Source organism: Chelonia mydas, chromosome 1, assembly GCF_015237465.2.
Source record: "Chelonia mydas isolate rCheMyd1 chromosome 1, rCheMyd1.pri.v2, whole genome shotgun sequence".
Taxonomy (NCBI): Eukaryota; Metazoa; Chordata; order Testudines; family Cheloniidae; genus Chelonia; species Chelonia mydas.
The window spans coordinates 216,591,563-216,611,020 of record NC_057849.1 but is presented as its reverse complement, the minus strand read 5'-3'; the positions used below and the strand labels follow the sequence as shown (position 1 = coordinate 216,611,020).

The window sequence follows — 19,458 nt, the reverse complement described above, 5'->3', positions numbered from 1 at the left end:
TTTAATGTCATGGAAACATTGATGCAGTTTTCCTCGAGTTTATTACAGCTATTTATTTATTTATTTATTTGTTTGTTTAAACAGAATTTACATCTGGGGTCACATTTAACTGATCTTTGTCTCTTTAGACCTTCCCATTACTTCGTCTCTGGTCTGCCAAAAGAAACCGTGACTTCTTGGCTTTATTTATTTAAGATCTGGCATTTCATCATTCTTGCAGCGGGAATTTACAGTTGGAGAGTTTTGGAGAGGAACGGTCTTCTTTTTATTTATTTTTTAATGAACAGGGTAATAGCAGCTTGTTTAACAACCAGCAACTCCTGTTTTACGTGCCATAATCCACAGGAAAAAGATAGCAAGACCGCCCTGCCTCTAGCCTCAACTCCTCCAGCTTGTTATTAAGGGCCAGGAAAAACCTGACCTGTGGCCATTATTATTAAATACAGGATAGAGTTCCGTTTTCTTTTACTAGTTTTCTTTCATACACATCGTCATGTTTTAGGCCCTTATCTTAGAAACTGCTCCATGCCCTCGGATTCCTGCCTCGATGCAGAGTCCCATTGACTTCTGTGAGGCTCCACATAGATACTGTGGAGAGCTGGTTGAGAATTTTCTGATGAAAGCATTTTACATCAGAAGATACCATCAAAGGAATATTTTTGCAAACTTGAATCGACCTCAACGAAACTTTCAACAAGAGATTTTCAGAGCAATTGGAGAAATTTGTAAACTGTCTTATTTTGTTTTGATGTTACCATTTTGTTTTGTTCCAACTTTAGAATTTCATTCTGAATTTTTTGTTTGTTTCGTTCCAGCTTTATCATTCTGTTCTGAGTTTCTGTTTCATTTTGACTTTAGCTTTTTGTTCCGAGTTTCCGATTTCGTTTCGAGCTGAAGTTGGAAATGCCACTTCTGTGTCGTCTGTCACGTGTTGCCGTGGGTATGTTTTCATAGAATGAGGGCACATTTATCCCTAGTCGGTTCAGTGTAGCCTCCTGAAGTTTGTGTGGAGCTCCACAGCCAAATAGACTGCATCTTTGGGGAAAGAAATATAGGAAGCCGTAGCTTTTGGAGAAGATTCTCCCAGCAGTGGGACAGTAAGGTGTTCTTTTTCTGACCCTATACCTGCGCTGGCTGATGATTCTACTGTTGTGTGTAGCAGCAACTGTTCCTTGATTTCACCTCACTTCCATGAAGCCTGCCTTCCCCTCCTCCCCCCCACTTTTTTGCAAGAGGAAAACAGGGACTGTAAAGCAGCAGTTATTTCAGTCTCCTCAAAGAAAAAGATCAGACTCTGACAGCGCTGCCGGTTCAAGCGGCAATGTCTCCTCATTGCTCGTACGGCCGCAGTCCGAGAGCTGCGTTAGTTGATCCAGGAGACCGTAGCTTGAGGCTTCGCACAAGCAGGATTCTTTTGTGCAGTGCTTCAGAAGCGGGAGGAGGAAGGAAGACCTTTGCTTCTGGAGTCTTGCTCAGTGGAGAAGCTGTTGGGTTGGCGCTGCAGTGTGAACTCCAGGAAGCGAAGGTAGGGGAACCAGTAGATCTGACTGTCCCAGAGGCATGAGGCTCCTCTGAAGAGGATCCTGGGGCAGAATGGACCACTCCAGGTGCAGGTGATGGTGATGCTAGTGGTGAGAAGGAAAAAGAGGTTAGTCTGGCACTACACGAAGTTTCTTTTTCTTGAGCCAGCACAGCAGCAGCAGGCTCAATCAGTCCAGAGGCCATCAGCTCAATCAGTTCTGGAAAGGTTGTGACTGTTAGTCACAGCCCATAGGTGGGGAACAGGTCACCGCCTCCACCTCGGCTGGACATTGTTTAGGGGGAAGTAGGCAATGCTTCCACGCTGCATTTAACTCAGCAGCAACCATCACCAGCTATAAGACCCCAGTCCCTTCCTGCCAAAGGCAAACAGGCAAGTTTCTGGGTTTGGAACCATTCCCAGCCTGATGCTGGGGACAGTGCCTCTGCCATTGGCCACCTGTACCGACATAGAGTCAATCGGGTCCATGACACCAAAAGACTGGTGACACTGGGCCTGCTAAAACGTATGGAACACAAACGTGCCGCAAAAGGTTAGCTCAGGAGGAAAGCAAACAAGCACTGGGTCTACTGAGTCAGAGAGGCTGACACCACCAACACTTCCCATGATCTCATCTGCTAAATCAGGCAGGATCACTCCACGGACCACAGTGGAGTCTTTTCAGAAGCAGGCAAAAATATCATCGCAAGGCCCTTATGGCAGTGAAACTGGCTACAGAACGTGTGAGGATGCTGGCCGTGGACACGCTTCCTTTCTCCCCGGTGGAAGGTGAAGGGTTCAGATGCTTTGAGGCTGCAGCTGCGCCAAGTGGCAGATCCCTAGGCAGCTTCTCCTATTTTGCTAAAAAGGCAGCGCCAGATCTGTGTGCTGCTGTGAGAAGCACAGTACAGCGTGGGCTGGGTAGTGTGAAGGCGGGAATGTGTACCTGACCACTGACATGTGGTCTCTGTCTGTTACAGAACCACTGGGTGAGCAACAGCATTGGCAACACGTACACCCTCATTCAACGTCACACCACTCTCCATGCATGGGAGTGAAAAAGAGCACACCTCTAGTGACATCTTGGACAAAATGTGTGCTCTCACAGAGGAGGGGCCTGGGCTCCACACATCTCTGCTGGGTTTTGCCAATGGATGTTGGAGCAAAATCACAAAATAATGCAGGATAGTGGTTTCCAGCATGTCCCTTGCCTTGACAGACTGAGGCAGTAAGCAAGAAATTTCTAGATCATGATGCGCCAGTGCAGACACTATTGACAATGGCCAGGAAGCTCTGCAGCATCTTCAGCCGGTCCAGTGCAATGTGCTGCACACTTAGACAACTGCAGGACTCATACAAACTGCCTCACCACCACAGGTGATGCAGGCGGTGGTGACCAGGTGAACTCCACCTTTCACACGCTGGCATGTCTTTATGTGCAGGGACTCCGTAGCAGCATTCTATCTCCATGGCTCCACACCAGCCTCCAAATTGTACCTGCCCATTGGCTGGTTATGAAGAAGTTAATCTCCTACAGGACTGTGAAGTCACACAGCCAGTCAGTGAGGACGATGCTGGGGTCAGCCAAGTAATTCTCTTGCTGTGCCTGCTGGAGAGAGAACTGAGATGCATACAGACCCACTTCCAGTAACAGTGACTTCACTGGGGAATCCTTGGTGGGAGTCATGCTGTCTCGAAAATTGCCATCTCCAAGGCATCAAGGAGCAGGAGCAGTACTGGGTGGCAACATATCTAGACCCGATTCAAAAGTACCATGGTTTCCTTCTTGGGAAAACTGAGGCAGGGTACAGTGAGGCAAGAACAATCCAGGTGAAAAAGACACTGACAGACATTGTGGCTTGAAGCTGTTGCCTCTGGTCATTGAAGATACCTTCACCACCAAGACCTAACACCATAGCAGATGCTGCAGCAGGAGGAGAGTACCACCATGGGTGTTGCTGAGGCAGAGAGCAAAAAATCCTCCTCCCTTTGGCACAGACTGGAGAACTTTGGAGGGGTCCACGTTGCCTGGTCCAGTCCTGAGGAGGAGGAATGCTCTGCTGCTGAGAGGAAGGTAGAGGGATATTTTCAAGATGTGATGCTGGTACCCACTAACTCAGACCCTCTTTGTTATTGGCAGCTGATGAAGGATGTGTGGCCAACATTTCATCGGGTGGTTGTCACCAGCCTCTCCTGCCCACCATCAAGCATCTATTTGGAGCACCTCTTTAGTGCAGCGGATGCTTTTGTCTCCAACAGGCACACATCTCGCTCCACAGGGAATGTGGAGAGGCTTTCATTCATCCAAACAAATAGACACTGTCTTACACTAAGGTTGTGTTCTAGGGGAACACAGGGCACCAGCTTGCAGCCTACGGGAAGACCCTGAGGACATGGCTGGAAAGGGGAAGGAGGAGGACACTGAGGGGATGTTCATGTATTAGGTCCCCTTAGGCATGGGGAAGGATTTGGAAGGCGTTGTGTGAAGAAACACACCTTTATCCCTCTCTCTCGCACACACGCACACACACGCATGCGCACACACGCACGCGCACACACACGCACTCACACGCTCGCGCACACACATTTAGCTTTGTTGAATTCCAAATACTGCATAAAGAGCAAGTGATTTTACTCTTTAATGGCTTTGTTTACTATTATGGGTGATGCTGACTGTTCACAGAACATATATTGTTGGTGTGCTGTGGGAGGCAGAGGTAGCTTCGGAGGGAATATACGTTCTCTCTTGCCCTTTAACTTACATTCTTCCAAATAAGGTGGAAAGGGCAGCAAGTAGTTGCCCTTGCTAACAGCCCCTGATAATAATCTTAGGTTTTTTTACTTTTCTGTGTGTGGCACTGCAGTCACAGAACAAATATTGCTGCTGTGCTTAAGTTGATGTTGGGGGAGGGAGTTGGGAGGAGTTGTCTAAAGAACCACACCTCGCCTCTTTAACTTTTATTCCAAATAATGTGGAATAGCAAGTGATTTTGCATCACATCTGGTTTACTCGGTGTGTGCATGCTGACATCACTAATATTGCTGCTGTCTGTGATGTGTTTAATTTGCTAGAACTGGGGAGGAGGTAATTCGGGAGGAATTGTGTGAGGAAGAGAGACTAATTTAACTCCCCCCACACACACACACACAATGTGGAGCAGCAACCAAATAACAGAAAAACATCTGAATCTGAATCCTTGTTATGTTCTATAACTTAATGTTTTCACAAGGATAGGCTGTTGGACTAGTGCTCAACCCCCAACTTGGAGGACTAGCAGATAGCTTTTCGTCTGGTCCCTACCCTTTGACATGTCCAGCGTGGGAGGCCCTACCAGGAGACAAAATTCCAACAACAACAGTTCCCAGGGTCATTGGGAGACACAAGCCTTCCCACCATGAGAAGATGTAGTCCCCAGGGAAGGAACAGAGAATCAGAACTAACTTAACTAACAAACATTCAACAAACAAAACAAACATATTTTTGGGGGGAGGAGTTGGGAGGCATTGTGTGTTTTTTAAAGGAAGTCAAAAAGTGAACCAGCCCTTCAGTTCTCCTTTTACTCATCCATGCTTCAGTGCTTGAGGTTACAGCCTGGCTGGAAAGTTGGGCTGTAGTCTTGGCCTGCCCCTTCAGGAAAGCTTCCTTCCATTCCCAGTGTGGGCATTCCTGGCCTGTCACTGGAATGAGCTTCGCCTTTTTCCCCACGGAGGATAGCAAGCGCAGCCATGCCCTCAGACCTGACCCGGGCATGGTGGTGTGTGCTGCACTTGGGCACATAAGAGAACGGAGGTTGGGGAGCTAACCTGATGTTGTAGTGGGCAGTGGCAGCTGGGAGGGGATCATTGTTGCTCAACCCCAAGCACCTCTGGGTGCTTCCTTAAGTGGGTCCCTTCACCACCACCTCCTCTCCCTGCTCCCACCTGAGCCTCCTCATCACCCATTCTACGGAGCTTGCCACCTCTTGAATATTGAGACTCCACCCATCCCACTCTCAGGAGAGGGGAGCAGCCTCTGTGGGTTCCTGCTCATGGGGCTGCCCCAGTGACCAACTTCTCCAAGCAAAACCTGGTGCCAGCCAGATCTATCCCACTCCCATCTGGCAGTGACACCCACCGCTGGTATCTGTGCGGTGGTGATTGGGTGCTGCTGGTGCCGCGCTCCCTCTGTCCCACCCACTGTTCCTGAATCACCCCATTGTCTCAGCTCCCAGACCCTCGAGAGCTAGAGATCCATCTGCGCAGGTCCTGACTGCTCCATCCTTCCCCATTTACACTTTGCAGTCACTAGAGGTTGCGGGAACAAGATGGGGCAAGACCAACAAAAATGGGAAGACTTACAGATTTCCCAGGACAGCTACCTTTTTAAAAAAAAAAAAAGGGCTGATCCTGGGAAAACTGGGACCAGTGGCAACCCTAGAGCAAGAGGCCTGATCCCAGTGTGGTCAGCCTTGGTGGAGCTGCTTGCGGGATCAGTGCCTTGGACTATTTTTTAACCCAGGCTTTAATTGTATGCCACAATCCTCTTCTACCTTGTTTCTCACTTTACTCATGTGAGGAGCCTCATTAGCTTCAGTTGAAGTAAATTGAACAGCATTTGACCTGCTGTTCTTAACTCTTCTGTGTGTTTGTGAGTAGTCTGAGGCCATGTCTGCACTACAGACTTTGGCCCCCATAATTTGGCCATGCAATTAATATGTCACTTGTGCATCCTCAGGAGTGCTTGTGTTGATGGACAGCGCAGTGGGCCACCCACCACCATCCAGTGCACTGTCTTTTGGGAAGTTTTGGCAATGCCTGATGGGGCAGAAATGAGTCGCAAATGGGGGAATTAACTTCCCAGTGTGCAGCTGTCTCCATCCCATAATGTCATCTATAGCCCATAATTTTTTGCACTTTAAAAAAAAAAAATCTCACTAACTTGCGTGGCCCTCATCACTCTCTGCCATCTCTGACAGAAGCATGGGGCCTGCACAGCTCTGCACAATTGTCTTGAGCTTTGCAAGCACCGAATGCAGAATATTCTAGTATCTGCATTGCCATAAGAAGAACCGAATCAGCGTGGAACATGATGGTTTCACGGAGGACAGATCACTGTGGGACATGCGGTGGCATTCACAAAGCAGCTGCAAATCATGCAGTGCTGCTTATGGGCCCAAGAAATGAGCACTGACTAGTGGGTTTACATCATAACGCAGATTCGGGATGACAAGCAGGGGCTGCAGAACTTTCAGATGCACAAGGCTACATTCCTGGATCTGTGTGCCGAGCTCGCCCCAACGCAAGGGACACCAGAGTGAGAGCTGCACTGATCGTGGAGAAGTGAGCGGCGATCACATTTGTGGAAACTTGCGGTGCTGGATTGCTGAGTCAGTGAAAATCATTTTGGAATTGGAAAATTCATTGTGGGGGCTGTTGTCATGCATTGTGGGGGCTGTTGTCATGCATTAATCCTCTCCTGCTAAGCAAGACTGACTCGGTGCAGGACATAGTGGACGGATTTTCGGCAGTAGGGTTCCTGAACTGTGATGGAGCAATAGACAGCACACATACCTATTTTGACACCAAACCATCTTGCCACAGAGTACATCCACGGAAAGGGCTACTTTTCTATCACTGTGCAAGCATTGCTGGATCACAGGTAACACTTCACTGACATCAGTGTGGGCTGGCCAGGGAACATGAATGATGCTTACGTCTTTAAGATCACAGGACCATTCAGAAAGCTATAAACAGGGCATTTCTTTCCCAAATGATGGTTTACCAGTGGCAATGCATAAAAGCCAGTAGTAATCATGGGGAACACAGCCTATTTCTTGCTCCTCTACCTCATGAAGCTGTATGTCGGCCAGCTGGGCAGCGCCATGGAAGAATTCAACTAGTGGCTCAGCAGGTGCAGAATGACAATTGAAATTGTGTTTGGTAGATTGAAAGGATGATGGTGTTGCTTACTCACCAAACTGGATCACAGTGAAAAAAATATCCCAGTGGTTTTAGCTGCCTGTTATGTCCTGCATAATATTTGTGAACCAAAGGGAAGAAGCTGCAGCTAGGGCAGAGGGGGGATGGCTGTTTGCTGAGTTTAAACAGTCAGCACAAGGGCTATGAGAAGAGCTCAATGTAGGGTGACCAGATAGCAACTGTGAAGAAACAGGACAGGGGGTGGAGGGTAATAGGCGCCTATATAAGAAAAAGTCCCAAAAAACAGGCCTTTAAAAACGGGACATCTGGTCACTGAAACTCCAGGGTCCAGCAAAACTGTAAGCTAAGTTCCAGATTCTAAGTCAGGGGTGGGCAAACTTTTTGGCCCGGGGGCCACATCAGGGTTGCAAAACTATATGGAGGGCCGGGTAGGGAAGGCTGTGCCTCCCCAAACAGCCTGGCCCCCACCCCCATCCTCCCCCTCCCACTTCCTGCCCCCCTCAGAGCCCCCGACCCATCCAACCCTCCCACCCACCCCCGCTCCTTGTCCCCTGACCGCCCCCCCAGGACCCCACCCCCTATCCAATTCCCCCTTCTCCCTGTCTCCTGACTGCCCCGTCCTCTATCCACACCCCCGCCCCCTGACAGGCCCCCTGGGACTCCCACACCTATCCAACCGCCCCCTGTCCCCTGACTATCCCCCCCCCAGAATCCCTGACCTATCCAACCCCCCCCTGCTCCCTGTCCCCTTACTGCCCCGACCCCTATCCACACCCCCGCCCCCTGACAGGCCACCCCTGGGACTCCCACACCTATCCATCCCCCCCTGTTCCCTGACCTCCCCCCTCCCCCAGATCTCCCGACCCATCCAACCTCCCCCTGTCCCCTGACTGCCCCCCAGGAACCGCCGCTCCCCGCCCCCTTACCATGCCAGAGCCAGCCGCACTGCTCCACTGCCCAGCAGGAGCGGTGGGCCAGAGCGCTGGCAGCACGGCAAGCTGAGGCTGTGGGGGGCGGGGAACAGCAGGGGAGGGGCCGGGGGCTGGCCTCCCCTGCCGGGAGCTCAGGGGCCAGGCAGGATGGTCCCGCGGGCCAGATGTGGCCCGCGGGCCGCAGTTTACGCACCTCTGCCCTAGCTCAATATAGAGCTATGCTGCTCAGGGAGGCTTTGAAAGAGCATTTTTACCATGAGCCATAGTAATGCATTGTAGTGTACCGTGTTCTGCCTGACCCTGCTGTTTTGGGACCTGTTAGGAATTGTGCAGCGCTTGTACATTTTTGATTATTAAACTGTTTGTCACTGATCCTATGAGTTGTGTCACACTGTACAGTAATAAGTAAACAGGTGCTTTCAGAACTGCTGGACACTCTACAGCATGTGAACTAATCAAGGTGAATTATGTTCCAAATTATTCAGTAATAAAATAAATGTAAAAAAAAAATTATGTGCAATTTAAAAGCAAATACATTAAAAACTTAATATATTAATGGAATACAATTTGACCGGGGAAAGAACACTCATATCCAGTTTAGTTACACATACAGCAACCTTAGTTTTCACATGTCATGTATGTGAAGCTGTAGTTGTCCTTAATGTACCCCTACCACTTCCCACCAGGGGACGTCTGTGATCCCCGGTTCGACATGGAATGGTGTAGGGAGGTGCTGCATGGATTGCAAAAAGAGATGAGCCCATGATTGTTGAACCTGTAGGTCCACAAGAGTCTGCAGCATCTGTGTTTGCTGCCGGAGAAGCCCCATTATGTCCTTGTGCAGCTCCGTCTCCTTTCCCTGCTGGGAGTCCTGGGCCTTGCTCCAGTCTGCTCTTTCCTTTTCCAGGCTGTGCTCAGTGTTCACCCTCCAGGCCCTCTGTTCACAGTCTGATGCAGCACTGGCTTGCGGGATCTCATTGAACATGTCATTCCCAAGTCCTCTTCTTTCTCTGCCTTATCTGGCTCTGGCATTCCATGGGTGTGTAGGGGGAACCCTCAAGGCTGCTGCAGCTGCAGATAAAACACACAGAGGTACCATTGTCAGTATAGTTGCAACAGAAATCAAATGTTAAGGTTCAGAACTCCCTCCCTTGCTACCCTAAAGTTTTGCACAAGACCTGCTTATTGACACTTCTGCTTTGGAGTTTTGTGCACAGTGCCACTCACAGCACCAACCATGCTGAGCCTGGCCCACCAGGGATGAGGGAAATGAAGAGGGAATTGCTCAGTTGCATGAAGCTATGAGTATTTTAGGCAATGGCCCTGAATACTGGCACCGTTTTCCACAAGTGGTGGTTATTTTAGCTGATACCTCATTTGTGAGGGTAACAAAAGCAGAGAGAACATAGCTGCAGCTGGCGTCCTGAAGCAGCCCAGGCCTATATGCTGCTAGTCTCTGTACTGCAATGGTGCCCGCTGAAGTTATCACTGACTGGTGTGGGAAAGCGTCTTCCTGCAGAGAAAGAAATAAGGTTGCCATCTCTGGAAGCTTTGGGAGAGGATTGCACAGTGCCTCCATGAAAGTGTCATCGAGATCTCTCAGGAGGATTTAAGAAACATCCCTGTGTACATGAACAAACTGCTCTGCAGGGCGCCCCCTTGGCTGACTCTACAGGGGAATGAAAAGCAAACAGCGCTACCTCTCTTTGTTGTACCACTGCCACCTCTAGTACGAGTAAATTAATGCAAAGTCGATAGCTGTGCCATGTTAAGTTGGGGGTGCCATCACTGTAATAGGAAATAAATTTACACGCTTACCCAAGGATCCTTCGTTTGCATCGAGCTCACCCATGCTCAACTGCTGGGACTGACTGGACCACGATAGAGTCTCAAATGGATCCCGGCTCACAGCACAGCTCCTTGTAAAAATGGCAGATCCATGGCTTGGCTCTGGATTGACTGTTAGGCATATCGGAAGGCCAGGGAGGCCTATCGCAGTTCCTTCACTTTCATGCCGCACTGCTCTTGGTCCCTGTTGTGCCCCCTTCTCCTGAATCCCCCATGCAATCTGCTCGTAGTTGTCCACATTTCTATGGCTGGTCCGTAACTGTGCCTGCACAGCCTCTTCTCCCCCCAGGCCCGGGAGATTCAACATCTCCTGACACAAGCCAGAGCTAGTCTGGAGCATGTAGTACACATGGGCAGTTGTTTGCAACAGTGAAGAGCTGCTAGGTGTGCTTGCCAAGATGGACAGTCAGGAAAAGACATTTCACAGGGCTTTAAAGGAGAGGGAGGCTTTCTGGTCTCCGTGACCCCCTGGGCAGTAGATTTCACAATTGTGACCAGAACAGTCAGTGTCAGGCATTGTGGGACAGCTGCTGGAGGACTGTAAGGGTCAACGTCGGTAACGTAGTGTCTACACTCATGCTGCATTGATCTCAGTACATTGATCATGGCTCGACACCACTTGGGGAAGTGGTGTTACTGTGTCTCTGTAACAGGTCATTTATGTCAGTGGGAGACACGTTTAAGTGTAGGTATATGTGCAACTAGGTTGATACAAGGCTGTGTGCAGATCAGGCCTTGGTTCAGCACTGGCTTTTCTTATACTTTATCAGTTGGATGCAATCCAGTCCCTTCCTCCATAGACAGAGGGTCCTTTTGCAATGGAACCTGTGCTATTCACGACCCCACTCTGCGTGAGGCCCCTTTGTGGCAGCATGCACGGGCATGAGTCAGGTGCAAGGCTTGTGAGAGGGGCTGCTGTAATGATCCTTTCCCACAACCATCCCCTTTTGTCCACTCTCAGGCAAGAGAGGGCTTCAGCAGGCCTCCAGGTCAGCCTCTATAGTGGTGAAGTAGGTCTAGTGAGCAGCTCTGTAGCAGAATCTTCTTTCCCCGCCTCCCTGCATATCTACCCAGAGTCTAGCCAAACTAATCAGACGGGATGCTGGGCTTGGGGTTTGAGCCATAATTGCCATCCTCATTTAACTAATGAATCAGAACTCTGTGTTGATGGGGAAAGAACCTTCAAGAGCTGCTGGAAAAAAAATAGCCTGGCTTTATTTTTACCACCAAACAAACAGCATTTCTCATGAGGCAAGTGTATTTATTCTGAGCGTGCCACTAGCTTCCTCGGCACATTTATTTACTAGGAAAGAAAGAGGCGTTTAAAAGACACTTTTGTCTGATATTTCTTTTACTCTTTACATTTCTAGAAAGATTTCTGATGACTTGACTAAGTATTAATAGAGAACTTGATTTTTAAAAAATCCCTGTGAGGTGATGGCATGTAGTAATTTAGACTGCCATTAAAAGAAGGTATAATTTTTCTCTTCAATAGCAACCATAGCAATTATATTCTTTTAGGAGAACCCTGGAGTTGTATTTGTAATGCTGTTTCAGTGACACATGAATTGGTGCTGACAAAATGAAGCCATCCTTTTGTTAACATTCCCCTTTAAAAAAAAAAAAAAAAAAAGCAATATGCATTTGACAGGTTTCAGAATGGCAGCCATGTTAGTCTGTATCTGAAAAAGAAAAGGAGGACTTGTGGCACCTTAGAGACTAACAAATTTATTTGAGCATAAGCTTTCGTGAGCTACAGCTCACTTCATCGGATGCATTCAGTGGAAAATACAGTGGGGAGATTTATATACATAGAGAACATGAAACAATGGGTGTTACCATACATACTGCAACTAGAGTGATCAGGTAAGGTGAGCTATTACCAGCAGGAGAGAGAGAGAGAGAGAAAAAAAAAAAAAACCCTTTTGATAGTGATAATCAAGGTGGGCCATTTCCAGCAGTTGACAAGAAAGTGTGAGGAACGGGGCCGGGGGGGGGGAGGGGGTGAAAATAAACATGGGGAAATAGTTTTACTTTGTGTAATGACACATCCACTCCCAGTCTTTATTGAAGCCTAATGTAATGGTGTCCAGTTTGCAAATTAATTCCAATTCAGCAGTCTCTTGTTGGAGTCTGTTTTTGAAGTTTTTTTGTTGAAGAATTGCAACTTTTAGGTTTGTAATCGAGTGACCAGAGAGACTGAAGTGTTCTCCAACTGGTTTTTGAATGTTATAATTCCAAGTACTCACCAGCAACCACACACCACACAACAAAAACACTAACTTAGGAACCTATCCTTGCAACAAAGCCCATTGCCAACTGTGTCTACATATCTATTCAGGGGACACCATCATAGGGCCTAATCACATCAGCCACACTATCAGAGGCTCGTTCACCTGCACATCTATCAATGTGATATATGCCATCATGTGCCAGCAATGCCCCTCTGCCATGTACTTTGGCCAAACTGGACAGTCTCTACATAAAAGAATAAATGGACACAAATCAGACGTCAGGAATTATAACATTCAAAAACCAGTCGGAGAACACTTCAATCTCTCTGGTCACTCGATTACAGACCTAAAAGTTGCAATTCTTCAACAAAAAAACTTCAAAAACAGACTCCAACGAGAGACTGCTGAATTGGAATTAATTTGCAAACTGGACACCATTACATGAGGCTTGAATACAGACTGGGAGTGGATGTGCCATTACATAAAGTAAAACTATTTCCCCATGTTTATTCCCTACCCCCCCCCCCCCCCACTGTTCCTCACACGTTCTTGTCAACTGCTGGAAATGGCCCACCTTGAATATCACTACAAAAGGGTTTTTTTCTCTCCTGCTGGTAATAGCTCACCTCACCTGATCACTCTCGTTGCAGTGTGTATGGTAACACCCATTGTTTCATGTTCTTTGTACATATAAAATCTCCCCACTGTATTTTCCACTGAATGCATCTGATGAAGTGAGCTGTAGCTCACGAAAGCTTTTGCTCAAATAAATTTGTTAGTCTCTAAGGTGCCACAAGTACTACTTTTCAATATGCATTTGGTGTCCCAGGTGGTGTCAGAAATGAATTTCGGACTGAAACACAGAAACTAGATGGGTTTTGGTAAGCTTGTGGTTTTCCAAAAAAATCTAGCCTGAAAATTGAATTCTCATCGTTTGACCTAGATGTTACTGGATGTTAATTTCTCACAATACTCTCGGAACCTTACTATTTTTCAATATGTAAGACACGCAGGTGTGGAGGAGATTAGCAGGAGAAGTGACAAGTTAATGAGGCAAGCATTCTAATCACTGTTCTTAGATTCCCGTGTAACAAATGCATCAACTGTAAAATTACCAGCATAATGATCCACCTCCAGAGCTCAAAAAAAAAAAAGATTAATGGAAAGGAATAATTTTTAACATTTTCCCAGATTTTGGCAAGTTGCTTTGTATTCTGAAGGGTAAAATAGCTGTATTAAAACAAAGTATCCCAGCACTTTTTCCATGTGCTTTCTAAAGAGGAACAGCTCTTTAATGCCATGGTTATATTTAGTTTCACTATTTTAACTTTTGTTACTATAGGGGTCCATTGTGTGCTGGAATAACCCACAGAGGGGAGAGGAAACTCCATGAGTTTTAAGTTGAGGAGTTTCTTTCTTATACTTCTATAGGGTTGGGGAGGTTGGATTCTGCCCTTTCATCCTTACTTCCGCAGATGCGGTCAGGAGTGACATCCCAAAACTTACAGAATCCCTGGCTTCCTTGTTGCTGTCCAATTCCAAAAGAAAGCAATTGAAAGGTTTCAGGGTTCCTTGGCATTTCTCTAGCCAACATATTTATTTATTATTATTTATTTTATTTTAATTATGGTAGTACCTAGAGGCCAGGGCCCCATTGTGCTAGGTACGATACAGACATATAACAATGAGATGGTCCCGGCTCCAGAGAGCTTAATGAGTCATAACACCAACGTCCTGAATGGTAACCTTAACGTAAGTAGGATTATTTGTTAACCCTTCTCACCTTGGATTCGTTTCAGTTCTGTTAATTACATTCTGCCTTCTTGATGTCCCTGCAGTTTTAACTGGATATGATACACTTCACTTGGCATCCCTCGGACTCTGTGTGTTCTGTGCTTTGTTCTGTTAAAACAGCTGCTGTGTTTCTCCCCAGAAGCACGTGTGTTTCAGTGGTAGTAGTTGGTAAAGCACTCTGGGATTTCTCTGGGTTGACAGGTGCGGCATAAACATACAGGAGTATTACAGTAAAATGAAAATTTTCTCTCTATGGGTTTATAATGTAGTACTGGTCCTTTTATGTTCTAGAAAGCACTAATACAGTCAATTTAAGTGCATGTACAGTATTTACATTGAGCCAGAATTTTTAATATGCATAATGTCATACCATGGGTATGGACCTCCTATAGATGCTATACAAAAAGACCATTTCAGTGGTGCTTTGTGTACTGTAACAGTCCGTTAATAATGGGTCCTTGTGAGCATTTAGATTGCCTGATTCTGATTTTACCCTGATATTGCTCTAATGACTTCAACAGAGTTACTCCCAGTTTACACCAGCGTACAGGCGAGGAGAATCAAGCTGACAGTGTTCTCTGACTGGGATTCTATGTACTAAGAAAAAGAATGCAGTCATGGTAAAATGCTGATATTGACATGGCTCTGACTCTGAGAGTTATTTCAGGGGGAAAAAAAACTGCAGGGGGTTCCTTTCATATAGTATCATTAAGAGCAAAGTGTATCCAGTTTTGCTCATCTCAGCCCTCTGCAAGTGAAGAAGGTGAGCAATAGTTCTCAATAGAAATGAACAGGGTGATGTTTTGAAAACAAAGTCCCCATTCTCCTCTGTTTTACACTAGAGTAAATCAGAATTCTCTCCACTGAAGTCAATGGAGTTAGGCCCTGATTTCCCTCTTACTCTGGTGTAAGTCTTTAATTGCAGTTGGAGGGCCAGATGCTTTGATGGTGTAACTCAGCATAGCTCCACTGAAGTCAATTTACACAAGTTTCCCCTGTTTCCAAGTCTGCCACTGATGGCAGTCATACAGTAAGGTTTGCCTTAGTCTGCAGTGGTCACGTTTCTGGTTGAGCTCTTTTCCCTCCTTGTATGTTAAGCAGAGTTGTGTTTGGCCAATATTTGAATGGGAGATACTCAAGAAAAACACAGGAGGTCACCTTGTTAGCAACAACCTAAAGTGAATAATACTACTCCTAAGGATACTATATTAGTGTCATGGCTAGACTGCATACCCCGGGGTGGAGGGGAAGACCCCAGTATGGTAGAGGGTAAGGTACAAACATTCATTTGGCCCTAACTACCATCCTTTCAAAAGTGGGTATCTAGCCTTGCGGCTGGTAATAGAACAGCACATACACTTGTATAGAAGGAGGTAAATTTGAAGAACAAATATTCAAAGGTATAAAAGCAATTAATTCTTTGTACTCTGGTTCTACCTTGAAAACGACCCTTTGTAAATCTGCTGCCTACGTATATTCAGAGCCATAATCTTAGTGACAAATTTTTTCTTTTTTCTTTTTACTCTTGTCAGTGTAACCCTGACTTGTACAATGGTTGTTTTTGTCCGCCCAAGGGCAGAGGTAGTCAATTATTTTTTGTCAAGGTCCAAATTTCTTGGTCAAGGTACAGTAAAGGTCCAGACTCCAGAGAAAGTTAAAAAAAAACCCAATAATGATAATAAGTAAATAAAAAGATTTTGGGGTCTGTTCAGAAGCACCTGGCAGTCCAGATTGCAGTTCGCTTGCTGACTACCCCGGCCCTAGGGGCTGGTCCTCATAAGAGGATAAGACTCTATTATGGCGGCCAGCTAGAGGAGTTTCTCCTTTTGCTCAAGCTATTGAGCCTCATGCTGAAGATCCCAGGTTCAGAGCCTGCTGATGAGCCAAGGAGGTGGTCAGCATGTTAGCCCTGCAAAACCAGAAAAGCTCACAGATAGGGAGCTGGATTGTATTCGTTCTTGAGCATCAACAGAACTGTTTTAAGTTCCAGTTACAGGGCCAATTAGTTGCACTTTTGCAAACTTACTGAAGACAGTGATATTTATGCATGTGTCTCTGAGCACATACTTCGGCCTGCAGAATCCCCATTACAGTTGATGTGCAAGGAGAGAACCCAGCTTGATTCTCAAAGCCGAGACGTTGGGTCCTGATCCTGCAAACACTTATAGGCATGCCTAATTTTATGCCTATGAGTAGCATCGTTGACACTTACAGGACTCGTCCTTGCAGGGCTCTCACTCCAGAACTAAAAATAACAGGGTAGGTGTTCCTGCTCAGGCTGGAGCCCAGGTTCTGAGACCCTCTAATTCCTATATTCTATACTGGGTAATGGGAAAATGCCTCTCTCAGGATTATTATTTACAGGTCAAAAAGAGGCAATGGAATAAACTGAGAAATTAAACTTCAATAAATGACAAGGATTGGGTTCTTTACAGTGGGCACAGATGTTGATCATTATACATTAATTAAGGTTGTAAAACAGTTTACATTCTAATCCCAATTTGTAGATGCTCATAATTTTTAGCGATTTTTGTCATCTTTGGGGCTGAAATCTCACGTGATTGGCCTATGCTGACATGAATATTTCTAGAAATCACTGCTTTTAATTAGTGAAAGGGATGAGACGCACAGTGCAGTTTTCCCACAGTTAAGAAAACCTTCTCTCCCCCCCCCCCCCCCCCGCCCATGAATAGGGTGTAGGAGAGAGCGAGTGTGAAACCAGCCAAAGCCTTGAACTTGAAGTTTTCCAAGTGCAGATTACTCAGTGTACATTTGCTTTGCTAGGTTGCTTTTGTTGTTATGGTTTTGTTTTTAAATGGCTGCAAAATAGGCTTATGAACTTATAAAATCTGCTTTGGGCCACGCTTAGTGTGAAAAGCCGTTAATGTTTAAGGCCCCAGTTCAGCAAAGCACTTGAGCACATTGGCTACTAGGTATGTGCATAATTGCTTTGCTAAGTAAGTATGGATGTAAGCCCATGTTTATGTGCTTTGCTGAAGCAGGTTCTAAACTATGGTGTTACCCTTAGATGCACTAGACAAGCATGCTCAGCTAGGTACCTTCCTAGAAGATTCATATGAATTGCTGCAAACCGGCCATGATTTCTTAACAAGGGAGACAAATGTTTGTTAAAGCCAGTGTCTCTGATAAAGGAACTCATTAGCATCCTCCTCCTTGTTCTTCCCATTGGCCATGGCCTTCCCATCTTTTCCTTTTATCCCCACTTGCTCTTCCTTTGGTAGTCTTCTCTTTGGTTCCAAACTCCTTCATTTCCTGCTCAGCACGTTTCTGTCAATCTGTGTTAGCTACTTAAGTGGCCCCCATTACTATAGTATGTAAGCAGCTCTCAGCACCCCAAGAGGTAGAGAAGCACTATTCTCCCCATTTTACAGATGAGGCGCTGAGGCACAGGGAGACCAAGGTCACATGTGAAGACGGTGGCTGAGTAAGGAATTGAACCCAAATCTCCCAAGTCCTAGGCTACCCCCCTAGCCCTTGAACCGTCTTACTCTACTTGCTTCTTTGTGGAAAAGTTACTTCAGACCTTCAGGAGATTACCATCTCTCAAACATAAGAGTGTCAGAGTTCCTGACTTTGTAGGAACATGTTTTCACTTCCTTTGGGAAGCTATGTTGTCCAGTTTTTCTAATCAGATACAACTGGGGTTATTTTTTGTTTTCCCCCTTGCAGTATTTCTCCATGCTCCTTTTGATCTTCCTTATTGAGCTGGTTGCTGGAGTTCTTGCCTATGTTTACTATCAAAGGGTAAGCTGGAAGGTTTGTTTTATCTATATTTTTGATGTTACAGCAATAAATATCTGTCGGCAAGGTTGGGTTAAGAAAGTCTCCTCTTATAAGAGCTCAATAGAAATTCATTGAAAATATTTGTGTTTTGTAAAAGTTATCCAAAGTATTTTCTTAAATCCATAGGGCCAAATACTGTTGCACAAAGCAAGGCCACATAATAAGGCTCTAAACCACAGGAAAACATTGCTGGGCTGAGGAACACAAATCCCAGTCCCATCTAGTTTAGCTCTGCCTCCCCCATAGGATATGGGAGAAGAGCAGCAGATACAACCCCTGGTTCTTCCTCTCCCCAAGTTCTGGGGCAAGCCAACTTGTACAGTGTACACTTTGATCGGCCATTTCGTCTTCCCTCCATGTGACCCTGTGTTAGCTACTTAAGTGGCCCCCATTACTATAGTATCTAAGCAGCTCTCAGCACCCCAAGAGGTAGAGAAGCACTGTTCTCCCCATTTTACAGATGAGGCGCTGAGGCAGAGCTCAGCAAAAAGGGGTGTGTGGCGGCCCTTTTGATGTTGCTGCTGCCTGACTCCTCTGGGCATTTCTGCTGGGTTTCAGCCCTCGTCTTACAAAAGGGGGAACCCCTTGGGAACGCTGCAGACAGTAACAGTGCAAAGGAATGTGCTTGAGGCTGGGTAAGTTTGTAACTTGTTGTTCCTACACATTCATAGCATAAATTGGAAAATAAGCCGGTTCGGAACATTGGTTCTGAACATTGGTCTGAACATTGGTGTCCTGCCTATGACAGTCCGAGCCCCACCAATGCATACAGAATGTTACTGCTGGGTAGAAAACCTCTCATCTCTTCCAACACAAAGGAAAGCTCCCTCCTCCCCTAGAAGCCCTGTTCCAACTGGAGAGGGATGCCCCGTAGCACAGTTTCAGCAATCTAGTTGAGCTCCCCATCTCCACTGCTAGCCCTGGGGACCTGCATTTAAAACAAAACAAACCTAGCTCAAAGGCTGGGTTCAAGCTCCTCTGTCCCTCTCCCCATGGGATAGTTTCTCCAGCTCTCTGAACTGCATGGCACCTAGCAGGCAGTTGAGAAACCTACATCCCCAAGAACTGGTAGTGGCAAAACATGGGAGGCCTTTCCATGGTCTCATCACTACTACAAATCCACAACGACCCAACCCCCAGTGTAGACAATGCTATGGTGACAGGAGAAGCTCTCTCTTGTTCGGCACAGGTGGCATCTTCACTAAGCGCTGCAGTGCTGTAAATGTACACAAGCCCTCAGAAAGGTAAAGATTCTAATCTCATTTATCCTGCAATATCTCTGAAGCCAACAGCCTTACCCTGGTTTAGAACAGAGGCAACGTTAGACTGTGGCACATATTATGTGGGACCAGTTCCCAAGCCCTAATCTGCTGTTCTCCCTCCCACTAGCTGGTATATTTGATCAGTT

General features: G+C 46.4%; 1 protein-coding gene across 3 annotated transcripts in view; it reads left to right on the top strand.

The window, feature by feature from the left end:
- Positions 1-19,458, top strand: part of TSPAN11 (tetraspanin 11) — a 168,338-nt gene that overhangs the window by 81,663 nt on the left and 67,217 nt on the right. For 2 of the 3 annotated variants that reach the window (XM_043526621.1, XM_043526584.1), the window contains exon 4: positions 17,937-18,011. The exons of the other annotated variant lie outside the window; for it this stretch is intronic. In XM_043526621.1, the coding sequence (XP_043382556.1) occupies positions 17,937-18,011 (75 nt within the window). The remainder of the gene's footprint in view (positions 1-17,936; positions 18,012-19,458) is intronic. 3 annotated transcript variants of the gene reach the window in all.